The 23,451-nt window shown below is 43.9% G+C and overlaps 1 protein-coding gene across 7 annotated transcripts in view; it reads right to left on the reverse strand.

Annotated features, from left to right (window-relative positions):
- RGS12 (regulator of G protein signaling 12) overlaps window positions 1-23,451 on the reverse strand; it is a 1,255,576-nt gene that overhangs the window by 207,104 nt on the left and 1,025,021 nt on the right. For 4 of the 7 annotated variants that reach the window (XM_069632045.1, XM_069632044.1, XM_069632049.1 and 1 more), the window contains 2 exons: window positions 12,546-12,699; window positions 252-869 (listed from right to left, as the gene is read on the reverse strand). In XM_069632045.1, the coding sequence (XP_069488146.1) occupies window positions 252-869; window positions 12,546-12,699 (772 nt within the window). Of the gene's footprint in view, window positions 1-251; window positions 870-1,108; window positions 1,128-12,545; window positions 12,700-23,451 lie in introns of those variants that run through there. The other 3 variants (XM_069632047.1, XM_069632046.1, XM_069632048.1) reach the window with 3 other exon arrangements.

Here is a 23,451-nt window from a genome sequence, read left to right on the forward strand (position 1 = left end):
AAATTATTATACAAGGCCACTAAAGTTTGAGCATACATTGTCCATAACCGTGCAAAAATAAGTTTATGAAGACACTCAGAATATGTCTGGATATTAAAAAAATAAAGTAAAAGATCTCTCATACAAAAACAAACATAAGGTGCAAATATAAAAAGGACCACAGGGAAAATGGTGCAAATTGCTGCTATAATACAAGTAAAGGGGAACGACATAGATAAAAGGAGTGCAAAAATATTAAAATCTAAAAATACCTGATGCAGATCTTTGACATCCTGAATTATCCTGATTACCTGTTAATGGGCTTGGGGGTGCATAGTTGGCTTCAGTTAATTTACTCAGATTTGAGGGTGGTGTTGGCGGTGGTGGCAGTAAAGTACTATTAGGGCTAGTAATATCTCCTTCAGCCACAAGGGTTAAGTCTGCTATATTGTCATCATCTATCGTCTGTATGATTTCAGTTTGAAGGTCTCTGGAATGCCTTGCCCACCTTGGCATAGTGGATTCCTGTATGTGTGGGATAGGAGACAGGGGTGCACTAAAAGGAGCATTGTGAGGCTTCTTGTTGTTTGGTGGCAACAAAGCAGTCCTATCTTTCCTATCCAAGTGGCTCATTCTTGTTGTGTAACATTCTGTAGAGGTCTGTGTGGATTCGATCTTTCCATGCTGCTGTGATGAATGTGGCATTCTGTCCTTTCCATCAGTTTTAATAAGCCTCTTGTTGCTGATCTTTGAATCAGTTGGCGTAGATGAAGTTGGCTCAGCAGGTGCTAAACGCAGAAAATCGGGTAGAACAAGGTCTTCTTTTCGCAAAAGCCCACGCTGATCCTCTGCTCGCTTACTCTGAGCTTTAGATATCATTTCAAAAAATTCTAGCAGGAAAGAAAATATCATAGATGAGTACTTTTACGGGTGCTTTAGAAAATTATTTTTAAAAGTCTCATGCAACAAAGGAAAGCTATATTGTCCTAAGGAATCTTTAAACCCAGCCAGTGGTATATTTGTTCTAGAAATTTGCAAAGCTCCAGCCATCTAAAGTATGCAGCCCCTGCTTGCATGCATTGATTAAACATCCTGAAGTTTGTGCTTAGAGCAAAAAGAGTTTACTCACCCATAACTAGCTCTCCTGCCTGAAAAAAGATTCATAAGCTTTTCATTGCATAGCACAACGGTCCATAAAATATTATCTATATATAAAAACAAGCATTGACAACATCTATAGTTTTGGCATTTGAAGTTGTTGATTGCAATTTGCATCAAAGGCATGAATGGAGTACATTTAAAAATAATATCAGGCAGTTAATGTTTGCAGAAACTGAACATTATTAAAAGACAGTAAAAAAAGAAGAAAGGTTGTGTACAACAGCACTTTGTTATTACTTGAAATCAGTAAATCACACTGCAATCTGTTAAGATGGTGTTTCTTTCTTAGATTCTAAAAAATAAACTTTTCTGGCGGCCATGGTTATCTATTTTAGCACAGGGAGATGTGTTTGCTGCTCACTATTTTCGCTTTCTACATTAGGTAAGAATAATGTAATCCTTAATATTCTTTGGGATTTCTTTGTTCCCACTTTATTTGATCTTTGGACCCCAACACCTTAGCCTATTATCTTTTCCCTCTTGGGGTGTCTGACATCTTTGCACCATTGTTTTTTTCAGTATTCTCTTGACCAGGTACTCCATTTTGATGAAGGACTTGTCCATCTTTACTGCCCATGTACATGTGAGCCGTCAATTTGTATCTCTGCTCAAACATTGCTACCCTTTCCTCCCATAAATATCCCACTCCCTATAGCTCAATTACATCTTCTCATAATATTTTGTAAATTTCTGCCGATTCAGGCATCTGTTCACCTTACATTAGGATCTTTTCATTATGCAATCTCCTATACAACTTTTCTTTCCCCATTATTATTTTCATGCTACAGTATCGCCTTTACTCCTGATGAAGACTTATAAAGAGTGAAACGTCTTGAGGATTCAAAGGGATCTTTGACTATAAATAAAGAACAACATGAGGATGCAAAAGAAGGTATCATTATGTGCAAGCTATATTGAGGTTTGGAAAGAATGTTCAATCTCAAACAATAAGTATTGAATTTTGAATCAGAGTGTGATTTATTTATTTTGTGTGCTAACCAAGCACAGTTGAACAAACATTTCTATTTCTCTCCATACAAGTCTTGGCAATATTGGCTTTGATGTGTTTAGTTGCAGCATATGGTGCCCATCACTGGGAGAATTATTGTGACCCTTTAAACCAACTGCCATTCCTTACAAAATAGTTTTAAATAGTGTGTTCACATTGGGAATTGAACCCTTTTCCATGTCTTGTATTTAAGTTATGAGTCACAAAACATAACTTGTAAATATGTGTGGAACATTTAAAATAATTACTGGATATGTAGGGCCAATACTTTATTGAATTCCTGGCTATACATGTAAAGGCCAAAACGGTTGTTATCAATAACCAATTTAAATTGGGAGTGTTTGCTAATTTTAGTAAAACAGGTAGATCCTGCTCATCTGCGTGGCAGAGATCTGCAGGACCAAAACCATTTCCCCCTTAATGGAATGGTTATGCGATGTAGACTGTGGTATTAGGGATGCTTTGGGTTATATAGTTACCATCATAAAATGACATCTTTCAGCAGAAGTGTTTCATACAAGAAACAAATCTTTAGTTTGTGCCAAGATCTCCATAGCCATATTGTGTATCTTCTCCAGCTCAAGTAGTACAATTCACAGCTCCCAATAAGGTAACAAACGTACAAAAGTCAACAGAAACAGCTTAAAAGTTGGGGGCTAGAGAAGTGCATTTCATATTCAGCTTAAGTTCAATTGATTGCACAAAGCTTAGAAAAGCACACATGAGGTGAACATGTTTTTGTTTATGGTCAGTTACATAGAGAAACACAAGTATAGTTGGCTAACATTAGATTTGTGTCAGAGTACACATTCTCATGACCCACTACTGAGTTATCAATTACTGTTTTATTAAAAAAACAGCGTATTTATAATAACCAGCTTACGATTGCTGCTAAGTGTGGAGCAGTCAGAAAACATGCTTCATGGAGAAGTGTGGGATTATAGCGTCAAACAAATGGAACTTCTATACCAGAATGTGAATCAAGGGGTTACAATACAATGTATGCTTACAAATACATTCTTTCCTAACTGCGGTAGAGGAGACAGAATGGAAGTGATCACTGCAAAAATACTTTATTGAAAGAATTGTGTTAGGGCAGAATTTCATTTTCAGAGTTCTGATTCACTAACCTTCTGGGTCTCCAAAATGTTTTGCTGGCTTCGTTGGTTTTTCAATTTTTCTTTAATGATGAGAGGGACTTTACTGAAATTCCCCCTGCTACCCTTTTTCTGGTGGACTGCCTCACGTTGCCCATATATGCCTATGAGCACATTTTTCTTTTAAGCTCTCTATATGACTACTACTGTGAAAGTGTGTTGTGGAGTTGACAAGTGGCAGCTGTGATTTAGTTTAGGCTATACCAGGGTTATAGACATGAATAGCCCAGTGCACCTATATGGTAGTTGTTATGGAGTTTTACAAAAGTCCACCAATAGTAGGACTTGTGAAGACTCACACTTGGGACACAGGGTTCCAACTCTTAGTACAGGTTTTGTTGGTAACAGTAGCTGAGCAGCCAGGCTCATCTTAGGAGGGAGAAAGGGCTGTAGGTAGTCCAAAGAACTTAGAGTGCATACATGGCCCAAGGAAACACTGACACAATAAGGTTATATAAAAATAATGGTTTATTTTTTATATATATACATATATATATATATATATATATACATACTAAAGTAAAGGTAAAAGATAAGTATGATAACACACAGCAAGTACCTTTAGAAATAAAATGCATCATTCACAGTACATAAATCACTTTTGTAATACTTTTAGAACAGCAGTATGTAGTTCAAATGTAAGTAAAACCTTTGTAATAACTTTTCAGAATATCTGTTACAGGTAAAATAAATTAAACAAAACCAACTTAAGATAAGTAAATACTTTGCAAACATTTCACATAGGCCTAACACTTTAGAGGTCCATCCCGGTCTAGTTATGAGTGTTTCAGAGTCAGATTGGAGGGCAAAACAGGTAAGGCGCAGCTGTAGAAAGTTCAAATGTTCCAAAGGAAGTCCTCTTCAGCAATAACCTCTTTGTTGGGAAAAACGGTTAGGGACTTTTGAGAAGTCTCCATGTAGGATCACAGGCATTAGGCCTGGGCAAATATATATGGGCAAACTCCCAAAGAGACGAATCAGCACTCCATCAACACAGGAACAGCAATTCACCTCTAGGTAAGTTCTACCAAGAGTTTCAGAGTACCTTATGAGTGTAGAAGAAGTTGTAGCCCAATGACCCCACGATGCAGCAGCAGCAGACCCAGTGACGGGATTCTTGGTCAGGCAAACGAAAGAAGAGACACTGGAGTGGATCTCACAGCAGCAGTCGAGTGAAGAAGTTTCCAGCAAAGGATTTTTAGTTATGTGATTTTGGTGCCTTTTGGGAAGCACCAGCGAGGAACGATTACCTCCCAGTCGATTCATTTCGCTTTCTCTGTCCTGCACTCCGGTGAGGGGACTTCAAGGAGAGGAATATTGTCTCTGAAGGACCAAAGCTTCAGAAGGATTCGGGATTCGAGCATCAGAAGACGATGCACTGCACAGTGGCCACAGGTCCCAGGGCTCGTTGTGGGATGGCTTAAAATGCAGGTCTCAAGGCTGATTGGTCCCACCAGTCTAAAGGGGAGAGTCGTTCTCTTCGGAGTTAGTCTGACTTTTGAAAGAAGGGGTTGAGCAGCAGCGATTATCCAGCAGGCATCTACATCACCTGGAAGTGGCTGCGGACATCTCTCCTCTTCTTCCTCGTCAATTCTTCTGTTCTAGGGGTCAGCATGTCTTCATCCTAAGGATCCATGCCTTTTATGCAGGAACCCAGCCAATCAGCATCCATGTACCATTCAAGCTCTGGGTGTAGGCTGTCCTTTCAGGACAGCCAGCTCCCTAGTTGGAACTGGGTCCAGGGAGGCACACCAGAAGACAAAGAACAGCAGAGTTGTGGAGTCCTCCCCCATTTCCTGTCCTCACTAACACACTGGAGCCTTTGCAAGCTTCACAAAGGATTCCCACCAAAGACAAAAGCTAATCTAGGACCTCCCCATCCAGCATGGCAGAAGAAGGACCAAGAAGGGACAATCAAACGAGAAATGGTGAAAAAAGATACAGTCACCATTTTGGGTCAATGGTGACCCTTTTGTGAACTACCGCGGCTATGAGTATAGCCTGGAGGTAGAAATTGCACAAAAGTAGGTAGGATAACATCACTGCCACCAGCCATTCAGTTTAGCCTGCTACTGTAAACAAAGGTGGGGTGTGCTGATCTCACAATGCAACAGTTAGGAAGGATACTAAATATCCCCCTGCCCTTGGGAACATTAGTTCTCACAAGGAAAATAACAGAAAAGAACAAGGGAAGCCCAAAGGGCTTCCAGCCACACTGCACAGAGAGTGCTGTGTATAGCAAATGTCAATGACAGGTGCCATGGAACATGGAGGAAAGCAATTCTCCAAGAAAGAGTTTCAAAAAGAAATGCAAAGTATCCCAAAAAGGTTAAAAGAATGAGTGAGTGGGGAAAAAGGTTTCCACTCACTCAGAGGAACAGATCAAAAATCCAGGAAACCTGCAATAATTGCTGGGGGACTCACATGCAGAGGAGATTGTGCATAACAATGAAAATCTACCTAGCAGTAGTCAATGGGGTACTATTGCATTTTTGTAAGCCCTGCTCCAGATTATTTTGGCATGTGCTGTCTTTTTGCCTATGTAATCCACGAGGCATTGCCTAAATAGCTGTTGTGCTGACACCGGCTCTCCCTGACCCGAAAAATGGCACCATTGGTTGCAGTTTACCACAGTGTACAGTGGTTTAGTGTGCTCTAAACTTCCCAATCTACTACCAGTTGGGGAATAACTGTGTTTGACAGTTCATAAGGCCAGCTTGTTTGGCTGGCTTAGGTCAGCCATTGAATGAATGCATTATCGATGGGGAAACATGTGCATTACTAGGTGGTGTACCTGAATGACTGCTGCTAAAGATGGGTTGCTGCTGAGGATCCTGGTGTGGCCTTATTGGCTGGACCACAACTCCTTTTTATCCATGCACTCTGCTCTTCCCCTGCTGATGGAATCCAATCCTGGGATCATCTTTAGCTCCCTGTTGTCCTCTTTTCCTACGGGACTGACTGTTCCATCATGGAACATCTTGTTCTGCAGTGCTGCCGCCCAGCGAATCCTTGTGGCTTAAGTCGCTGGAGGTGTCTTTCTGGCCTGGAAGTAGAGTGTTTGATGCTACTCTGCACCATTTCTGATCTTGCGATGTCCTGGGTCGGCTGCCGTTTTCCCAGTCATTGGACAGTTTCTTGCTTGCTGCTCCTTCCCATTCCCCTGAGCTGACCTGGAACCTTGGTCGGTTCTTCAGTGCCCTTGTCACCATCTTTGCGACAAGTTTTCTTCATCTTGGGTTTTCCTGCCAAGTGTCCTGTTTGTTGCTCCTCCGGTCATATGGATGCTTGCTGGGTTGTGGGTTCAAGTCCCCTGTACTGGGGAGTCCCTTTTCAAAACGGCCAGACCTAAACCAGACATTCAAACTCACCTGTGCACTATTGTTCCTGGTCAGAATTAATTTTGTGCCAGTGGCCTCGGATTCTATTCCTGAAGTTGGTTCAACCTGCAGTGGTCCATTAGGTCTGGGAGTAGCAGGGTTTGAGGTCTCCCCAATCAAATCTTAAATTCAATAATCAGGAGTAGCCTTTGTGATCCCTCTTCAACCAGTTCTTCTTGGACTGCTGTTTCGCGTCCTGGGCTGGAACTGTTCTTGAAGGCCCCCTCTGGTGCTTCCCCCGACCCTAGGCTGGTTGCCTCTTGCACTACACCTGTGGTGTAAAAGAACTTTATCAAACAGTTATCACTAATGGTTACATTGTTTCTAAAGGTGAACTGCGGCCTATTCGAGCCCAGTGATATCATTCTGATACTATGTTGTGTAGGTCCATTGTGCATGTTTTCTATAACGATTGAAGCCCTTTTTCATGCTTTTAGGACTTCTAAAGGCTTAGTACTCAACAGTTATCTTAGTCTCCTATACTGTATGTCCTGGGGCGAAGCATGATCAATGTGTTATTGCTTTACTGTGTGCTTACTAAGCAAGAAAGATTTCCTGTGTGGGAAAGTGCCACACATGATGCAGCCGTTACATACCGTTATCCAAAACCTGGGCACACTAGATGAGGGTATTCATCCAAGGAAACCAAAGGGCACCCTTTTGGTAGCTCCTGCCTTTGCGCTCATACGTTTCCCCAACGAGACCAAAAACATTAGAAAGTTGTGTGCAAACTGCATGGCACTCCTTGGTCAGAAATGGTCCAGAAAACACAGAAAGACAGCAACAAGTTCAGGGGATCACCAAAGTGGGCAAAAAGCAATGTTCTACTTTGTTAGGATGGAAAGAAAATTATTCATGCAAAATATCCATGGAACATAATGCTGACACTATCTATAGCATTCAAATGCCTTTAATAATAAGATTGGTTTGTTGAAAAAGGACAATATTAACGGTCTCCCTCATACAGAACTACCATAGTTTGAGAAGGCAAACACTATGATACTATGGCTGCGTGTGGCCAGATTGTAGGAACACTGTTACTCAAGTGAGTGGGTGGAGTACTCGCAGTTCACATGCAAGACCCATGTCTACATCTTCAAGTTTGTGAACTCCAGGAGAAACATTGTAAAATGAACCTAATAAAATGTCACTGACATTTCTGTCATAAATAAAATGCATTTCCTTTCTGAATTTTTTTTTTTGGTAGAGAGGTGACAGAGGGCCTCTTCACGAGGTTGGCGGTATCCCGGCGGTATTTGCACTGGGATACCGCCAATGCAAATAGCATTACCGCTACTCGATCCGGCGTAATTTGCGTCGGATCATGAGTAGTGGTTAGGCGGTAAAATACCCATTCCAATGGGGATGGGTTGCGCTATTACCGCTGGAGCAAATACCGCTGGCAGTAATAGCGCCAAGATAACACATACCGCTGGCGAATTCACCTCCAGCTCAGAGCTGGAGGTGAATGTGGCCATATTCAGGATTGGGTCAACCCTTAAATGCAGCGGTAATAGCGTTACAGCCGCATTTAAGAGCTACTACTCAACTCATAATGAGGCCTAGAAAGTTTCTCGCCTTTACTGAGCATTAACCATAGGCAGGTACAGATCAGATTTTAGCAACAAAATGGCCCAGTGGGCAACCATGCTTACTTTTTGGTTTTCCTCAAAGACAACTTGGCTGGATTTCAAATGCTTAACAAAAAAGGCAGGCCAAAAAGTGACCCATAGCACTAGTTGCAGAGAAAGATGGCATAAGGTTATATGCATCAACACTCAAGGGATATGCTAGTGGAGAAATCACCCCAGTACATGTTTACCTTACTTCCTATAGAGATTGTCCAGACATGCTAGACTTTGAACCTATACATTGCTTTACAACCACTTTTCTTAAGGATCTCACAGGTGTCCACTCCATAGTGTGAGCCAATAGCAATCTGAATGGAGCCAAGACAAAGTGCATGCCTACCAGATCGTATTGGGGCATGCCACCTCATAGTCGAGTAGTTCACCTGGAAAAGATTGTATTGTTAGGTTTTCAAAGACAAGCACCTGGTCATCACCTTCTGTTAGGAAAGTTTTTTTTTGTTGTAATTTTTCTCCATTGAGGTGCCACCCAGCAAATCTGCTTTCTGCCTGGATCCTAGCTAATAGTGGGGTGAGGCCCTTTGGCCTCATCCAAAGACTCCTATTTAGCACATTATGTGTGAACTATATGGTCCCAATCCACACTCAGCCAGGGTGTGTCGTGTTCCTGGACAGATTGTGAGGTGGCAGGATCTTCATGACCGACAGCCTATCAAACAGTTTGAATACTTTAGGTCTCCTCCATTAATTGACTGAGGTGCCCCTCAGCCCAATTCTGAATAAAGAAAGAGGACTTTGAGCCATTTGAGGCAGTCGACAACAAGATCCAAGCATCTTAAGACAAAGAACCACCAGAGGACCGCTACAGCGGCGGCAAAGCCAATAACTGCATACCGGACCTCTGCCTTCCAAGTAGATAGGCAAGACCTGAAACTGGTGCCTTCCTCCTCTGGACTGGTCAGACCAACCAGCCTCAAGCACTGTTCTGCATCCATTGCATCAGAAAAGGTCTGAACTTTCTAATTTCTGCATTTGGCTGCACCTGCACAAGACTTGATTGCACTGTTGCTTGGGCACCTTCCTGCCTCATCGTGAGAAACCTTGCTGTGCTCCACACTGTTTTGCTGGGATATCTAAATCATGCCACTGCCATCTCTTGCCATGCCATGAGGAAGAGCCTGCTGGAACTCAAAATCTGATCACATTGCTCCCGAACGGCTGCCGACCATGCCCTTGCTCACACCAATGCCTAATCCAGTCTGTTGTTCCAGGTACTGAAATTAAGAAGTCATCCCCTTGTCCCGGTGTATCAATAAGGGCCTGACCTAGCCGTCAGTAGAGCTTCAAACTAGGAGCCTGTGAGCCTTCAGCAACTAAGACTAGGGTGAGGCCGCTTGTCCCCACCAAGTCCCTACCCCAGGGTGTTTCAAGTTGGAAGTTGGGAGGCTGAGATAGCTTATATTTCTTCAAGTGCCCCTGTACCCATTGACATGCATTGGGCATAAACACCCAGCTTAAAAGGTGGCTACATTAACTGTAGAGAAGCAGTGGAGGCTGGGTGAGGAGTCCTCTCTATGGTCGGCTATACTGGTAGGGCCTTGGGACATAGCTGTCAAATTTACTGGTAACATTCCACATTGAATTTCTTCAAAAATCTGCTTGACATGGCCTCTTGCCGTGGCAGACTTTGAGCTCTGAAACGGGTCAACAAAGGCATTTTAAAGCATTTATTCTTTTGTGTTAAGCATACACTAGCCATTTAAAGACTTGTAAATCTATCTCTAATATTTTCTCCCCTGTGAGGTATCCTACAACATCAAAATGCCTAGGTCTGTGTAAAATACACAAGTTGTATCCAACCACTTTGGTTAACCAACTGTGGATAAACATATGTTTTATAGTGATTTTACCTTCCTAGTTGTGTGTTTAACATGATGGAACCCATTGTTAGTAAATACTATATTTGTGATTTTGCTTGTGTGGACCTTTGTTCCGTAATAAACTTTATGGCAGTGGGACACAATGAAGAGAACTGAAGGATAGGTGACGGCCTATGTGATGTCCCATCTTTCTGTGCTTACCTGCCAAAAGGGACATCAGATCATAACCCTAGAATGTAAGTGTCCAGCGACACCAGGCGTGAGCACCTGAGCCACTCCTGCAGCATTCCGCTTGCAGGAGGAGGCTGATGCATGAATTCCACATTTTGACAATGGAGCATTTGCTCCTTCTAAGATGGCCACCCTGTTCCTGCATTGACCAGCAAGAATGCAGTGATGTGGCCTGCAATGACGCTCTACAAGCACCGAGGCATCTATGGCTACCTTCATGTTATCTGATTGGAGGGACTCAGATGAAAAAGCTGCTCAGATTCAAGCCGGGAGTCTTGCCGGCGTTCCCAGCAAAGGCCCCATAAAAAGCCCTTTGCCTGCCTGGGCCTGCCTGGGGATTCCGGCGGCTCAGCGCTTTGCTCTGCCCCTTTTTTTTCCTTCAATGGATTTCCTGACACTTGCTCTTGCGGTTCCTGCCTGGTGAGCTCTGCGCTGTGTAAGGAACTCATGGTGGCAACAGTAAGGACAAATACAAGTGATCACAGTTCAATGGTGTTTATTAAACTGTATGCTGTGGTGAGAAAAACGCCTATTCTAAACCTAAAGCTAAGATGGGAGCAAGCTATAACCATCAAATAGTAATAAGGCAGTCCTAGTAGCGTCTTGTCACATAAAAAGGGACTATACTAAAACCTATTGCCAATCCTTACCACTAAGTTACAAAAAGAGTGTGGGATAATGTTCACCAGAAAAGAAAGAAGTGTTCACAAAATGATAAGTCCGCATGGTACGGCGGGGTCTTCCTTCCCCACATTTTTAGCACAGGACAAGGCGGGACTCGTGAGCAGGTGATCCTCGCCCACTGGTCTACCCCAGGAACTGGATCCAATAGCGATGACAGATCTCCAGGGAGTAGCGGGTGAGACAGCTTGAGGTTTCTCATAGCTGCCTACACAGCTACAATACTTATTTTGCACTGGTAAGCCGCGTAACATATCTGATCTATCCCCAGTCAATTGTGCTATATGCTGCTGCCTACTGCTACCTTACTATGACCCCTGTCTCTTGTTGTACACGTTCACTCACCTGTATCTACCTGACTTGAGTCATGCCTCTGTTATCCACCAGATACTACCCAAGAACCATGAGGTGAGGGCTTGGCTAGGTTGTGCTTTCCTTTGCTACCTACGGTAATACTTTACAATTGTACTTCGCTGCCCTTTACCTACCTAGTATTGCACACTTGATATTGCCCCTCACACCATGAGGTGTGGCTTTTCCAGGTTGTGCTTTCTTAACTATTATAATATCTGACAATTGGACTACGCTACATTTTTCACTACCTAGTATTTCATTCTTGATATTGACCCCCCCATACCATGAGGCGAGGGCTCTGTTAGTATGCTGACCCTCAACGATTTTGTCTGTAACCTTATACGTAATCCTGCACTCTCAATAATGTACCTCACACTTTCTGTAACTAGCGCCCAGATGCCTGAGGGTGTTGCACTGAAATAAATGCTAAACAAATAATACATTTAACAAAATAAAATAAAAGTGTCTTATAGTTGACTGTGGACATCTGTGCATGTACCTGCATATAGTAACATCATTTGAAACTTCCAAAATTGCTATTCTCTTACTCTCTGGTTAAAGAAAAAATAAACCTTTCATCTGGCTCACTTACAGTCACAAAGAATCTGTCCTGGCGCTGTTTTTGAGAAATATACAGGTTTCAAGATCATAAGTTCCAAAACAAAACCGAAATGTATTGTGGATTTCAACAGAATCTAGGGAGAATAGTGCATTTCTTGAATCCCATACTCTCAGGAGCCCAATGGTGAATGTATGAAAAAATGCTAAATCAAATCTAAAGAAAATGTTTTTTAACCCTGAATCAAACCCAAGAAAGGGTGTTCCTAGGCATGCACAAAAGGCAGAAAATTCAATGAACAAATCAAAGTTACTGTAAATGCTCATGAAAGTAGAGAAGCTGCAGATGCACAATTAACAGAAGAAACTCATCAGATTTTGTTTTTCTAAAGATTTTGTGTGAAATCAGATGAAGTTCCAAAATGGGACTATGCTTTCTAAATAGTTATATACATGAAAGAGCTTGGGGTCTGATTACTACACGCGAGTTATGAACTTTGAATTTGATCTAAAAATGATGTGTTACAGTTATTCCAACCCAAAAGTTACATGAATCCATTACTTACCCTCGGCTTCATCCAAATTAATCTTTTGATGCTTTATTCTTCCCATATTTGCCACGGAATCTTCTCTCTTCGACATTCGAACATTCCTAGCCGTTTTAGCAGTTTCTCCGTTAAGCCTAATAGAAGACGACTTCCCCAGAGTTCTTTCCTCCCCCTAAGTTATAATAAAAGATAAAGCACTGCTAAACACTTTCACACAAGGTGTACAAATCACAAAATCAGTTAAGAGAAAATTGGTTCCAAACAGAGAGTGTCTACACATATCCATAAAATACGACTAACCTATAATATCCTAAGAAAAAAGAGCAAACAAACTAGACAACTCTGAACAACTATTTTAATTCAACAGGGGAGCATGCTATTATGATGCAAAATCAGTGATATCAATGTTTTGAGAGAGAGAAAGGGTTACCAGATGTATGGTATAACACCATTGCTTCCTTCAAAGCATGCTAACACTTGAACTTTATTTATTGTAATTTTTGTAAAGCGCTATTTACCCATAGGTCTCAGAGCGCTACAACAAAACACAGAATACAAAGTAATAAACAAGTGATCAAATGAAAGCAAAGGAACATAAAAACAGACAAATCTTGAAAATAAGCACAATCCAAAATAAAGGAAAAGCTGAAAAAAAGAAAGACTTGGCATCAGTTCAGCGTTCTCTACTGTAACAGGGGCCAACTAAAATCCACTACCAGAGACAAGTCAGATGCAGCTTTAGGAAAATCCTTGCAGATGGACAAAAAGAATGGGCGGTTACTACTGCCACACCTTACAAGTATACAATCCCTGTTACTCCAAGTGCAACATTGGTCAATTTTGATCCGCCGGAGGAACTTTAGGTCTGAAGTTCTTATGACCTCTCGTCAGTGTTCTGGTGAAGCCAGGTCAGTGCTTTATATCTCAGTGCTTCTTTGGTTCATACACAGCTTGAGTCTCAGGACTAGTAACTAAGAAATTACGTTGATCCATGACAGTCCCTCTTAAGATATTTTCATTGATCAGAGGCATATAACTTTTGCCAATGCGCAAACTACCAGTCATATCAGATTTAGGTTTAAGGTTACCATATCGCGCCCAAAAAGAAGATGCCTGAAACGACTCCCCATCTGCAACAGGTGATGTGGGTGCTCCGTCTTTCTAGGCGTAGGTGTAATCATCACTATGGGATTAAACAAGACTTCCTGTGACTTAGCAGCTTTATCTTCCACAAGTTGTACCTTACCCAGCCCATCCAAGGCCGTCTGACAGGATTTATCCCTGTTGCCTACTATGTCCTTACTCTTGTCATTATTTGACGGTTGATTTGTACCTGTAGACACCAGGCTATTAGCTTCATTCAGAGTAGTTTGGTAACTCTGATTCTTCATATCGAAGTACTGGTCTGTTTGACAGGAATCATCTACTTTGATAGGGTGAAAGTGTACTGGAAACTTGTCCAGTAAATCTACCCAGGTGCGGAAATCAGCATTGTTTTTGCAATGATCAAGGTTGCCTATTTGTTCCTTGACCTGCTGCCACTGCGTGGAAATCATCAAGCAGGTTAGATTGTTCATTACCCAGCTCTACAAGCCCCAAAGGAGACTGAGATGGAGGAACCAGGGTTACGTTCTCCCCCTCTTCCCTCTTCTCTACTAGAGGAAGCGAAGTCATCAAGGATGAGGATGAACCATCAGTTCTTCCAATATGGCTTCTGATAGCCCCGTCCCTTGGAGAACAGCTGTGGTCTTGCTAACTATCGGGAAATCCAGTGGCAAACCAGGCTCATCCTTATCGGCACTGGGAGGACCAGTTCTCAGATCTGAAAATGCAGTCTTCTTTGCGCAGTTAGTGCCAAAAGTTGATTTAAATGGCTCCTATTAGGCATTGGGATAGCACATAGGATATCTGTGATGCCGTCCTTTGTGGGAGAAGGAGACAAAGTCTTAAAATTAGGATCTTTTGCGAAAGTTCTTTTATTATGCCCAAACTAACAGGCTCAAGTTGAAGACACGGGACAGGTAACTCTGCTAAATGGGTAAATGGCAAAGATGTTTTTTTTAGTTGTTCTAGCTCTTGTAGCATACATTGATTTAAAGAATAGGCTAACAACTGCCCCAGCAATAAGCAAGTTCTACTGATCCACCAGTTCAACAGCTCCTAGTAAAAGGCTCTGTTATAGAGCTAACCAGCTTCAAGTAACACTCTAAACCACCCCAAGGTATACAATGTAGCTGGTAGTATTGAAGCGATAAAATAGCATGAGGGCTTAATTTACACACACTGACTAGTCCTTCAACCAATCCCCCAAAGCGCCCATCAGTGTGTTTCCTCAGCAGTGCAGAGCAGGAACACTAGAGGAAAGGACATTCTGACGTTTCTGGGAGCCGTCAATCAGCACTGACTGCAAATCAGCCAGCCGCTTCTAACGAAGCTGTTGCTTCAGAGCAAAGTATGGAGAAGGGAAGGGGGTCAGAGTACAGAAGAGGAGGTTACTCACCTCAGCAACACAGTTGCTTAATACATAGTTCTTGTCAAATGAATAATTATTGATTTATTTCCCATAAAATAATCACCAAAAAGGTGACTGAACACTGAAGCATAGATTTATTTAAACTATTTTTAAGGTGCACAGGTGCCTTTCTGCCACTTCACAAACCTTTTCAATATTTTTATTGAATGTTCCAAGTGGGCCGGAGCCATGCCGAACATCCACTTGGATGTCTGGTGTGCCTGGTCACTACCCAGGCTTGTTAGGTGGTTTTGGGGCTGGCTGTTAGGCAGGTTAATATTAAAACAGAGGTCTCTTTCCACACGCAAGTTACTGAAGTCTTATAATAAAGACTCAAATTAGCCTTTGGAAACATGTCGAAACACACGCAAATCAAAAGAGAGACGAGCTGTTAATTTTATTTCTTTCCAGTGCTTTGTATAGCACCATGCCTATTGACTTACTTCCATTTTAGAATGCTTTGTGTGTCAAAGTCCCATGATTGAGGATAGGAGCTGGGGCACCATGGGGGCCTGGAGACAACACCTGCTATTTGATGTCCAACCTGTAAGTGGAATATATCGAATCATGCAGGGGTTCTTCGCCATTTCTGCCCTCTACATAGGATCCTACAAAACAACCCTCAAAGAAGGAAGAAGTACACTATTCTAGGGAGGAGGTGCATGCAAACCCAAATAACAATCACATCCCACAAACGCGGAACAGTGAATTAGAGAAATGCCCTTCTCATAATCAAGGCTGGTGGAACAGAGCACGTATCAGCGCTTACCCCAAAGCACATTGACAGTGAAGCCAGTGTAGACTGCAAATGTCAGATACGGTAGGAGAGAGAAACACACAACAGAGGTTGAAGAGAGCCATGGTGGATTCAGGTAACTGCCATGTTAGGGTCGCCTGATTTCAAGATGTATGCCCTCTGCACAAGTGGCTCATTTCCACTTAGAAATCCATTAACTATAACATGGGTAGGGTCAGGTTGGATATTTGATGGATTTCCAAAATCATCCTTGAAGGGGGGATTTTGGGAGGCCATTCTATTATAGTGAACATGGAAAAAACAGAGGTCAGCCAAACCCAATCATGGTAAGGTAGCAGAGCGGCAATGCTTAGTCTCAGAAAGGTTGTGAGAGTGGTCTACGGCTACAATGAGTCTACACAGAGCAACACCAGTGATTCCAGTTAGAAAGATAAGTATAAAAATACAATTATTTATTAGGCCTTTCAGTTACACACTAAACAAATAAAACATACTCCGATATTGTCACATCAGCACTTATAAAACATTCACCCGTAGGAGGAATTTTATGGCATTTGATTCAATGACCAGTGTAACATAGGTAAGTATTCAGATGCATATAAATAGAACAGAATAGCTCCCCTAACTCTTATAAAGTCCAACCCTAAGATGGTTTGGGCCTAGTAGCCAAAAGTCACTGTTCCAAAATACATACTTTTCAGGTAGGTCCATATAGCGATTTGCTGTGCCAGTGACAATGAATAATAAGAGTTAAGACGTTAGATAACGCTTCACTGTAAGGTGATGTGTGCAATGGTAACAATACACACATTTGCAGTACTTATATTCTTAGGGACCTGTCAGTTTCCCCATAAGAATGAGCAAAACAGGCAACGGTGGTAAAGCGGAAGGCTTTACTTACAACCAAAATATCAGGACAGGAGTCACAACAAGCCAAGAGAAAGGATGTTACATAGAAGGCTATGAGAGGAAAGCAGCAAAAAGAAGATCTTTCCCAACAATCACCTTTTGTGGACAAGTAGCACGCCACAGACCAATCTGTAAACTTGCCTAATGAGCCCATGAAGGTTCTGGCTCTGGAGTAGGCGAGGAAGTTTGGAAAGTGTCAGAGAGTATAGGGACGAATGAAGGGGAGGGTGAAGGAGAAGCAAACAGGGACGGGAAGGCATTATGGGAGTAAATGATCAGGAGAAAAATGGAACGCAGGGGAGTGTGAAAGAGCATAAGGTTGGAAGACAGGAGAGAGCAAAGAGAGGAATGCATGTTAGGTATTCATTTTATTTAGCATTTGTTAGGCACCTATACAACAGAATTGTGTTTCAAGGCGCCACAAGGCTAAATGGGAAGGGAACAGGGGAAATAATAACAAATGGCAGAAAACAGTAAATATACAGCTGTGGTCTTACTAGGCCTTGTGGCATTTGGACATGCAAGTGTAGTGAGGAGAAGTGCAGGGGATAGGGATGGAAGGAGGGGGGGGCAAAGGAGTGGACAAGTGCTGGAGGGGTGAGCAGAGGGAAGTGCTAAGGAGAGCCAAGGAGGAGAACCTCAGGCTAAATGCTAGTGCAGGCGACTCCCAATGGTGGGTTGCAGAGCCGCCAAGCAGCGGCCTGCGAGGGCAGTGCAGTGAGGTGAGGGGGTGCTGGTATCGACTGGAGAGAAGGGCCTGGAATCCTGTGAGATTCATGAAGATCAGGCCACCGATGACAGCGGCAGTGGGGTGATTAACAGGGAAGGGAAAGAGGTAGAGAAGAGCAGAGTTTTGAGCAGTTTCTGGAACTTGAGGACGTCCGGCTCAAGTCTGAGAGGGGCAGGGAGGCTGTCCCAGAGGGAGGCACCAGCTGAGGAGAGAGATCTGGCCCCCCACTCTCTGCTTGGAGAAGCGTTTGACAGTTCAAACAGTTGGAGTTAGAGGAGCGTAGGGCTATAGCAAGGGAGTATTTAGGGAGGGAAAGTTGGAGATAGCGTAGTTCCCGTTAGATAAGATTTTCATAGTAATGATACGCTTCCTGACCTGGGTGAACTCCAGAACCTTTTGCTTTTACTATTGGATTATTTGTCCTTATACGTAGGTGAGTGGGAACCTTTTTCCACACTCACAGAATCTTTTATTCTTTTTATGGGTGTTATTTTTAAGACTCTCCATAGCGTCGTTATCCTCTTTGGCAACTTTTCGGCAATAAGTGCCTATTGTTGATGGGTTGCCCTAGTGGCTCCCTTTTAACTTTCCCCTTTTAACTGTAGTTCCCCAGGGTAGAAAGGATCTTTGAATTCCTTTTATATTTTATTAGGTGAGACCAGCAACCCCCACCTTATGTGGTATGATGCTGGGGAGACACTGAGTATCCCTTTTCTCCTTTTAACTGTAACATGTATGTTACAAGGACAAACTTACCTTTAATGGCTGGTGGCAGTGAACCTTTTTATTAATTCGGTGCACCTTTACTGTGGGCTATTTGCACAGCCCCGGTAAAGGCACCCATGAGTACTCATTTTACCAACTTCTATTTTCGCTATTTTAGCGTTTCTTGTCCTTTCCTGTTCCTTCCCCTGACCTCCAGGGTGGGAAATTCCTTTGTATCTGTGCGGGAGTCCTCTGGACTCCCCGCCCAGGCTCCAGAGTGTCAGTGAAGGCAGAAAGCGAGAGAGGAATCCAACACTATGCAGTCCTTTGTCTTCCAGCCTGAGTGCGAGAATCCAGTTCGAACTTGAAGGCTGGCTGTCCTGAAAGCACTGCTAACCCCCCCCCCCCCCAAGTTTGAATGTTGCATGGCTGTTTTATTGGCTGGGTTCCTGCATAAAAGTCTGATCCTGGAAGCTGAAGAGGTAGCCGACCACTGGAACCAAAACCGAAGAGGATGATGAAGGAAACGGGGCTGATACGATTAAAAGCGACTAGAGAGCCTGCTGTGTAACCGGAGCCTGCTGTAGCCCTTCCTTCCAATTGACCTGAGGACTCCGACCTACAGCCTGGCGAGACCCACTAGACTCAAGAAGATATGCATTTAGTGATATCCAACACTGTACTGCGACCTTGCGGGCTGCAATACCCCAATACCCTGGGACCTCGAGCCATTGTGTGGTGCACGGTCTTCTGAATTCCAAATCTCGCTGAAACTTTGTGGGCACCCTGCTGGAGTTCCAGAGACGTGAATTGAGACTGAAAAGTCACCTCACCAGAGTGCTTGACCTTGCAAATAACGAGAATCTGACCGGCGATGTTCTGTGCTCCTGAAAAAGGTGGCAAGTCCACAGAGCCGCATCCAGTCACGAGGAAAACGTTGCCTAGAGCCTTCCCCATGATCCTTGCTGTAAAAGACCTTCCAGTGTCCTGTCTTCTCGATGAAGGAATTCAACAACCAGGTTTTTGACAGCACATCCTGAAGTTTTCCTGCTGCAAAATCTTCTGTGCTGAGGTACTGGGCTGGCTTGGTTATTTACTTACCTTCCGTCTCTTGGGATTCCTGTGTAGTTTTGGGGTGTTAACTGTGATTGGGAGGTCTCTCATCCAGTTCACCCAGGCCCACTGCTGGAATCCTCCTATGGTGTCTTCTCTGAAGTCCCCGGACGCTCAACTAACTCTAAAGTAGAATACTTACTTGTTTGAACACTCTTCCACTGGAACTCTGAGCCTTGCCTGCAACTGAACCCTATATCACCCTGCCTGCAGCTGGCTCCTACACCACTAGTGTCCCTCTTCTGCCTCTGAGACAACTCATGTACTAGATTTGGGAAGGGCTGGATACTTTAAGGGTTCTGCATTGTAAAGAAAACCAAGTGTTGAAAGGTTTACTTACTTGTGAATGAGTTAGTTGGTAACTTTAAACTCTCAGAGTGAATAGTTACAAAATGTTATTACTTACCTTAGATATGTTCTGCCATTAAAGTATATATAGGATTTACTTACCTTGAATAAGCTGTGTGCCTTCTTAAATAAGTATTCTCAAAGTCTAACTTACCTTAGAAACTGTCTTGCCAGTCTAACAGGAAAGTAGATAGAAGAACAAGTTACTTACCCCTGGTAACTTTCTTTCAACTGGCTATTCCTCCCAAGTATTATTCATCTTATGATATCTTCATTTCCAGCTTTAGCTGCTTCGGAAAAGTTCTCGACAGAGGGCGCTGTGCATCGAGACGGTCGACTCGAGGTTCCTCGAAGGCTTCCATGTTGGCTGACGTCATCGTCGAGTACATATACCACGCGCAGCGCCCATTGGCTTCCGTTCTTGAAGATGTTGCACATTGTCTACCTACAGAGTTCCCACTCCTCTTTGGAGGAAGATTTTGTTGGGCAAACTATGCTCCTTTTCTGATGAAGAAGATGAGGAAGAAGAAGGTGATCGGTGCCTTCTCTTTGATTTTTTAGAAGACGAGGAGGAGGGTCTGCTCTTCGAGTGGGATTGTTTATTCTATCTTTTTTGTGAGGATAGGAATCTCTCGACTCGTGGGATGACCCAAATTTAGGATTGTTTGGGGATTTGGGGACAATCCTGCCCACTGCAAGTTTAGATTTGTGCTCTTTGAAGGCCTTAGCTGTCATCGACTGACAGGATCGACATTCGGTTATATGCTTGATGCCCAGGCACCAGAGGCATATCTTATGCAGGTCCGTGATCGACATATTGGTGCTGCATTTTGTATACCGTTTGAAACCCGTCTTCAGAGAATTCGGAGCTGAAGACAAGGCCATTTTTGATATGTTTTCGAAGGAAAACTGAAGCGTGCCGTTAATCTCCAAGCAATCGCATTCGTGGAAAAACAGAACTGAAGCCAACGGGTTCTGCGCATGGTATATGTAATGGACGATGACGTCAGCGGAGATGGAAGCCCTCCAGGGACATCGAGTCGACCATCTCGACGCACATCGCCCTCTGCCGAGAAAGCAGCTATAGCTGGAAATGAAGATATCATAAGATGAGGAATACTTGGGAGGACACAATCCGTTCGAAGGTTAACTTACTCACCTGTGAATTGGGTTCCCCTCTTCCCAAAAGTAATTCTGTTGGTTTCACTTTATTATTCCCGTTAAGATAATTGTATGAGTGTCCCCAATTGGGTCTTGCTATTAAAGTGTTATATATGAAAACAAAGAAAGATTTAAAAAGCTGTGATTAGCAGTAATTAAAGAAGATAAAGCATAATGCTCGCCTCCGTGTCTTTAATAGAATCAAGACTTCCTGCGCTAGTCGCATGGGCAATCTTTATTCTACAGCCCTTTCACCCTCCAAAGATGAGCCTGGCTGCTCTGTCTACGCTACCCTGAACTCAGGTGGTACAGCCTTATACTAAGATTGGAGTTTTGTACTGCCTCAGTTAAATGGTTTTACTAAGCCCTAAGTTGAACTTCAGAAAAACTGTCCTAACAGTTCCAGGCCCGAGAAAGCATTGTGGATGATGCAGAGGGTCTTGAATTTGATCCTTGCAGCTACCGGGAGCCAGTGGAGAGATTTTAGGGCTGGATGGATACAGTCCCTGGGCATGAAGCCAAAGATAAGTCTTGCAGTCCTATTCTGGATTAGCTGGAGGGGGCGAAGGGAGGAAGGAGAAAGAGGCTGTTGGAGTAGTCAAGCCTGGAGAGGACCAGAGCTCTGGAGACATTGAGCTTCTGGGGGAAGGTGAGGAAAGGAGGAATGCCTCTGAGGTGGTGGAGCTAGAGGTGGGATTTCTTAGTATGGTCCATGGTGTGAGGGGTGAAGGAGTGAGCGGAATTGAAGATTACCCAAAGGTTTTTGGCCTCTCAGGATGGTGGCGGTAGAGGGCCCAAAGTGGGTGGCCAGAGGGTAGGAGGAAAAGAGGGAAAAGGTGTCCTGATGAGAAGGATCTTCGTCCTACTGGCATTGAGACATAGATCGTTCACTTTACACCATGGCTGAATGGCGGAAAGGGAGTCAGGGATGAGAGAGGAGGAAGATGAAGAAGCAGAGGGAGGTTTGAAGGAAATCTGTGTGCCATCAGCATAACCCTGGAAATTAGGAAAAAAGGAGGAGATCAGGGGAGCAAGAGAGGCGAGATAGATACTGAAGAGCCACAACGATATGATAGTGCCCTGGGGGACGCCACAGGTAGAGAGTGTGGTGGAGGGCCCAATTGCAGCTGGGAAGGACGGTTAGTGAGGAAAGAGGTCAGCCAATCCAGTGCCCGGTCAGGGATCCTGAGGATGTCACAGTGTTGTTTTATGAGGATAGAATGGTTTACCGTGTCAAAGGCAAAGGAGAGATCATGGAGATTGAGAACAGTGGGATAGTTGGAGTCGAGATTTGTGAGCATGGTTTCACAGGTGTTCAAAACAGCAGTTTCTGCGAATCTAGATGCCTGGAATCCAGATTGATGGTCATGAAGGAAGCCAACAAGATCAGTGTGGAGTGTCAGTTGAGGGAGGACCAACTTCTCCAAGAGTTTTCCTAAGAAGTCAGGTAGTGGAAATAAGGCGATAGTTAGCGGGGCAGGAGAGGTAAGCAGACTGCTTTCTTAGGAGAGTGTGCACAAGAGAGTGCCTGAGGGATAGAGGGAAAGAGCCAGTGGCGAAGGAGTGGTTACAGAAGTCAGCAAGAGTCAGGGCGAGAGAGGAGATGAGCACCTGTTTGGAGGAGGCCTTTATAGAGAAAACCATTTTAGAGACCTCATTCGGTGCTATAGGCACGAGGGAGGAGAGTGAGGGGGTGGAAGGAGGAGGGCCCATGGTGGCAGGGTAGCAGGCATGGAGTGGATATGGGAAGGAGGAGAGTTAAGACAAGAGTTTTTGATGTGAAATGCGAGGCCAAAGCCGTGCACAGAGCCTTAGAAGGAAGGAGAGAGGTGGAGACTGCAACTGGATTGGCAAGTTCAGATTTGCAGATTTTGAAAAGTTTGGCTGTGTTGTTAGTGGCTCGAGAGATGCAGGCTCGGATGTGTGCTCGCTTCTTGGAGTGGATAGAGAAGCGATATTGCATTTGGAGCAGAAGGCAGGCCAGTTTGTCAGAGGGTAATCCTAAGGTCTGCCACTTCCGTTCAGCAACTCTGCACTTGCGTTTCAGAGATGCTAGATCAGAGTCATACCAGCTGTTGTTCTTGGCAGAAGATTTTAGGCGGATCATCATGACCGGGACAAGGATGACAAGGGTGTTGAAGATGGAGAGGTGCAGGTTAGGAAGGACAGAGTCAGGGGGAGAGTCAGAAGCGGGGGGGAGAGGGGGGACGAAGGTGGAGGCAAATGCACGACTCACACTTACTTCATCGGTCAAATGACGGAGAAGGAAACTGGCAGTGCTGGGTGTGGGTCGGATAGAGGGCCAAGGGGTCCCAGGCAGGAAGAAATGAGAGAGTGGGCAGGTCAGGAGCAGGGGGTGGTGACCGGATTAGAGATAGAGATGTCACCAGAAATGAGGGCATCCAGAGTGTGACCAGCAGAGTGGGTCGGGTTGGAAGGAAGAATAGAGAGAGGGAGAGGGAGGGCATCACAAAGGACCCGGAACTGAGAGGTGATGATTCAAGACAGTCGAGGTGGATGTTGAAGTCACCAAGGAGGAGGAGTTTGGAAGAAGAGGTTGAGAGGGAGGAGGCAAGGTCGGCCCATTCAGTGAGGAAGAAGGAGATAGGGCCAGGGGACCTGTAGATAGTGGTGAGGGCGAGGGAGAGAGGGAGAGAGTAGGCGAGTGTAACGCTCACCTGGTTCCCAC

The sequence above is a fragment of the Ambystoma mexicanum genome, chromosome 6q, assembly GCF_040938575.1.
Source record: "Ambystoma mexicanum isolate Mex_15411 chromosome 6q, UKY_AmexF1_1, whole genome shotgun sequence".
Classification (NCBI taxonomy): Eukaryota; Metazoa; Chordata; class Amphibia; order Caudata; family Ambystomatidae; genus Ambystoma; species Ambystoma mexicanum.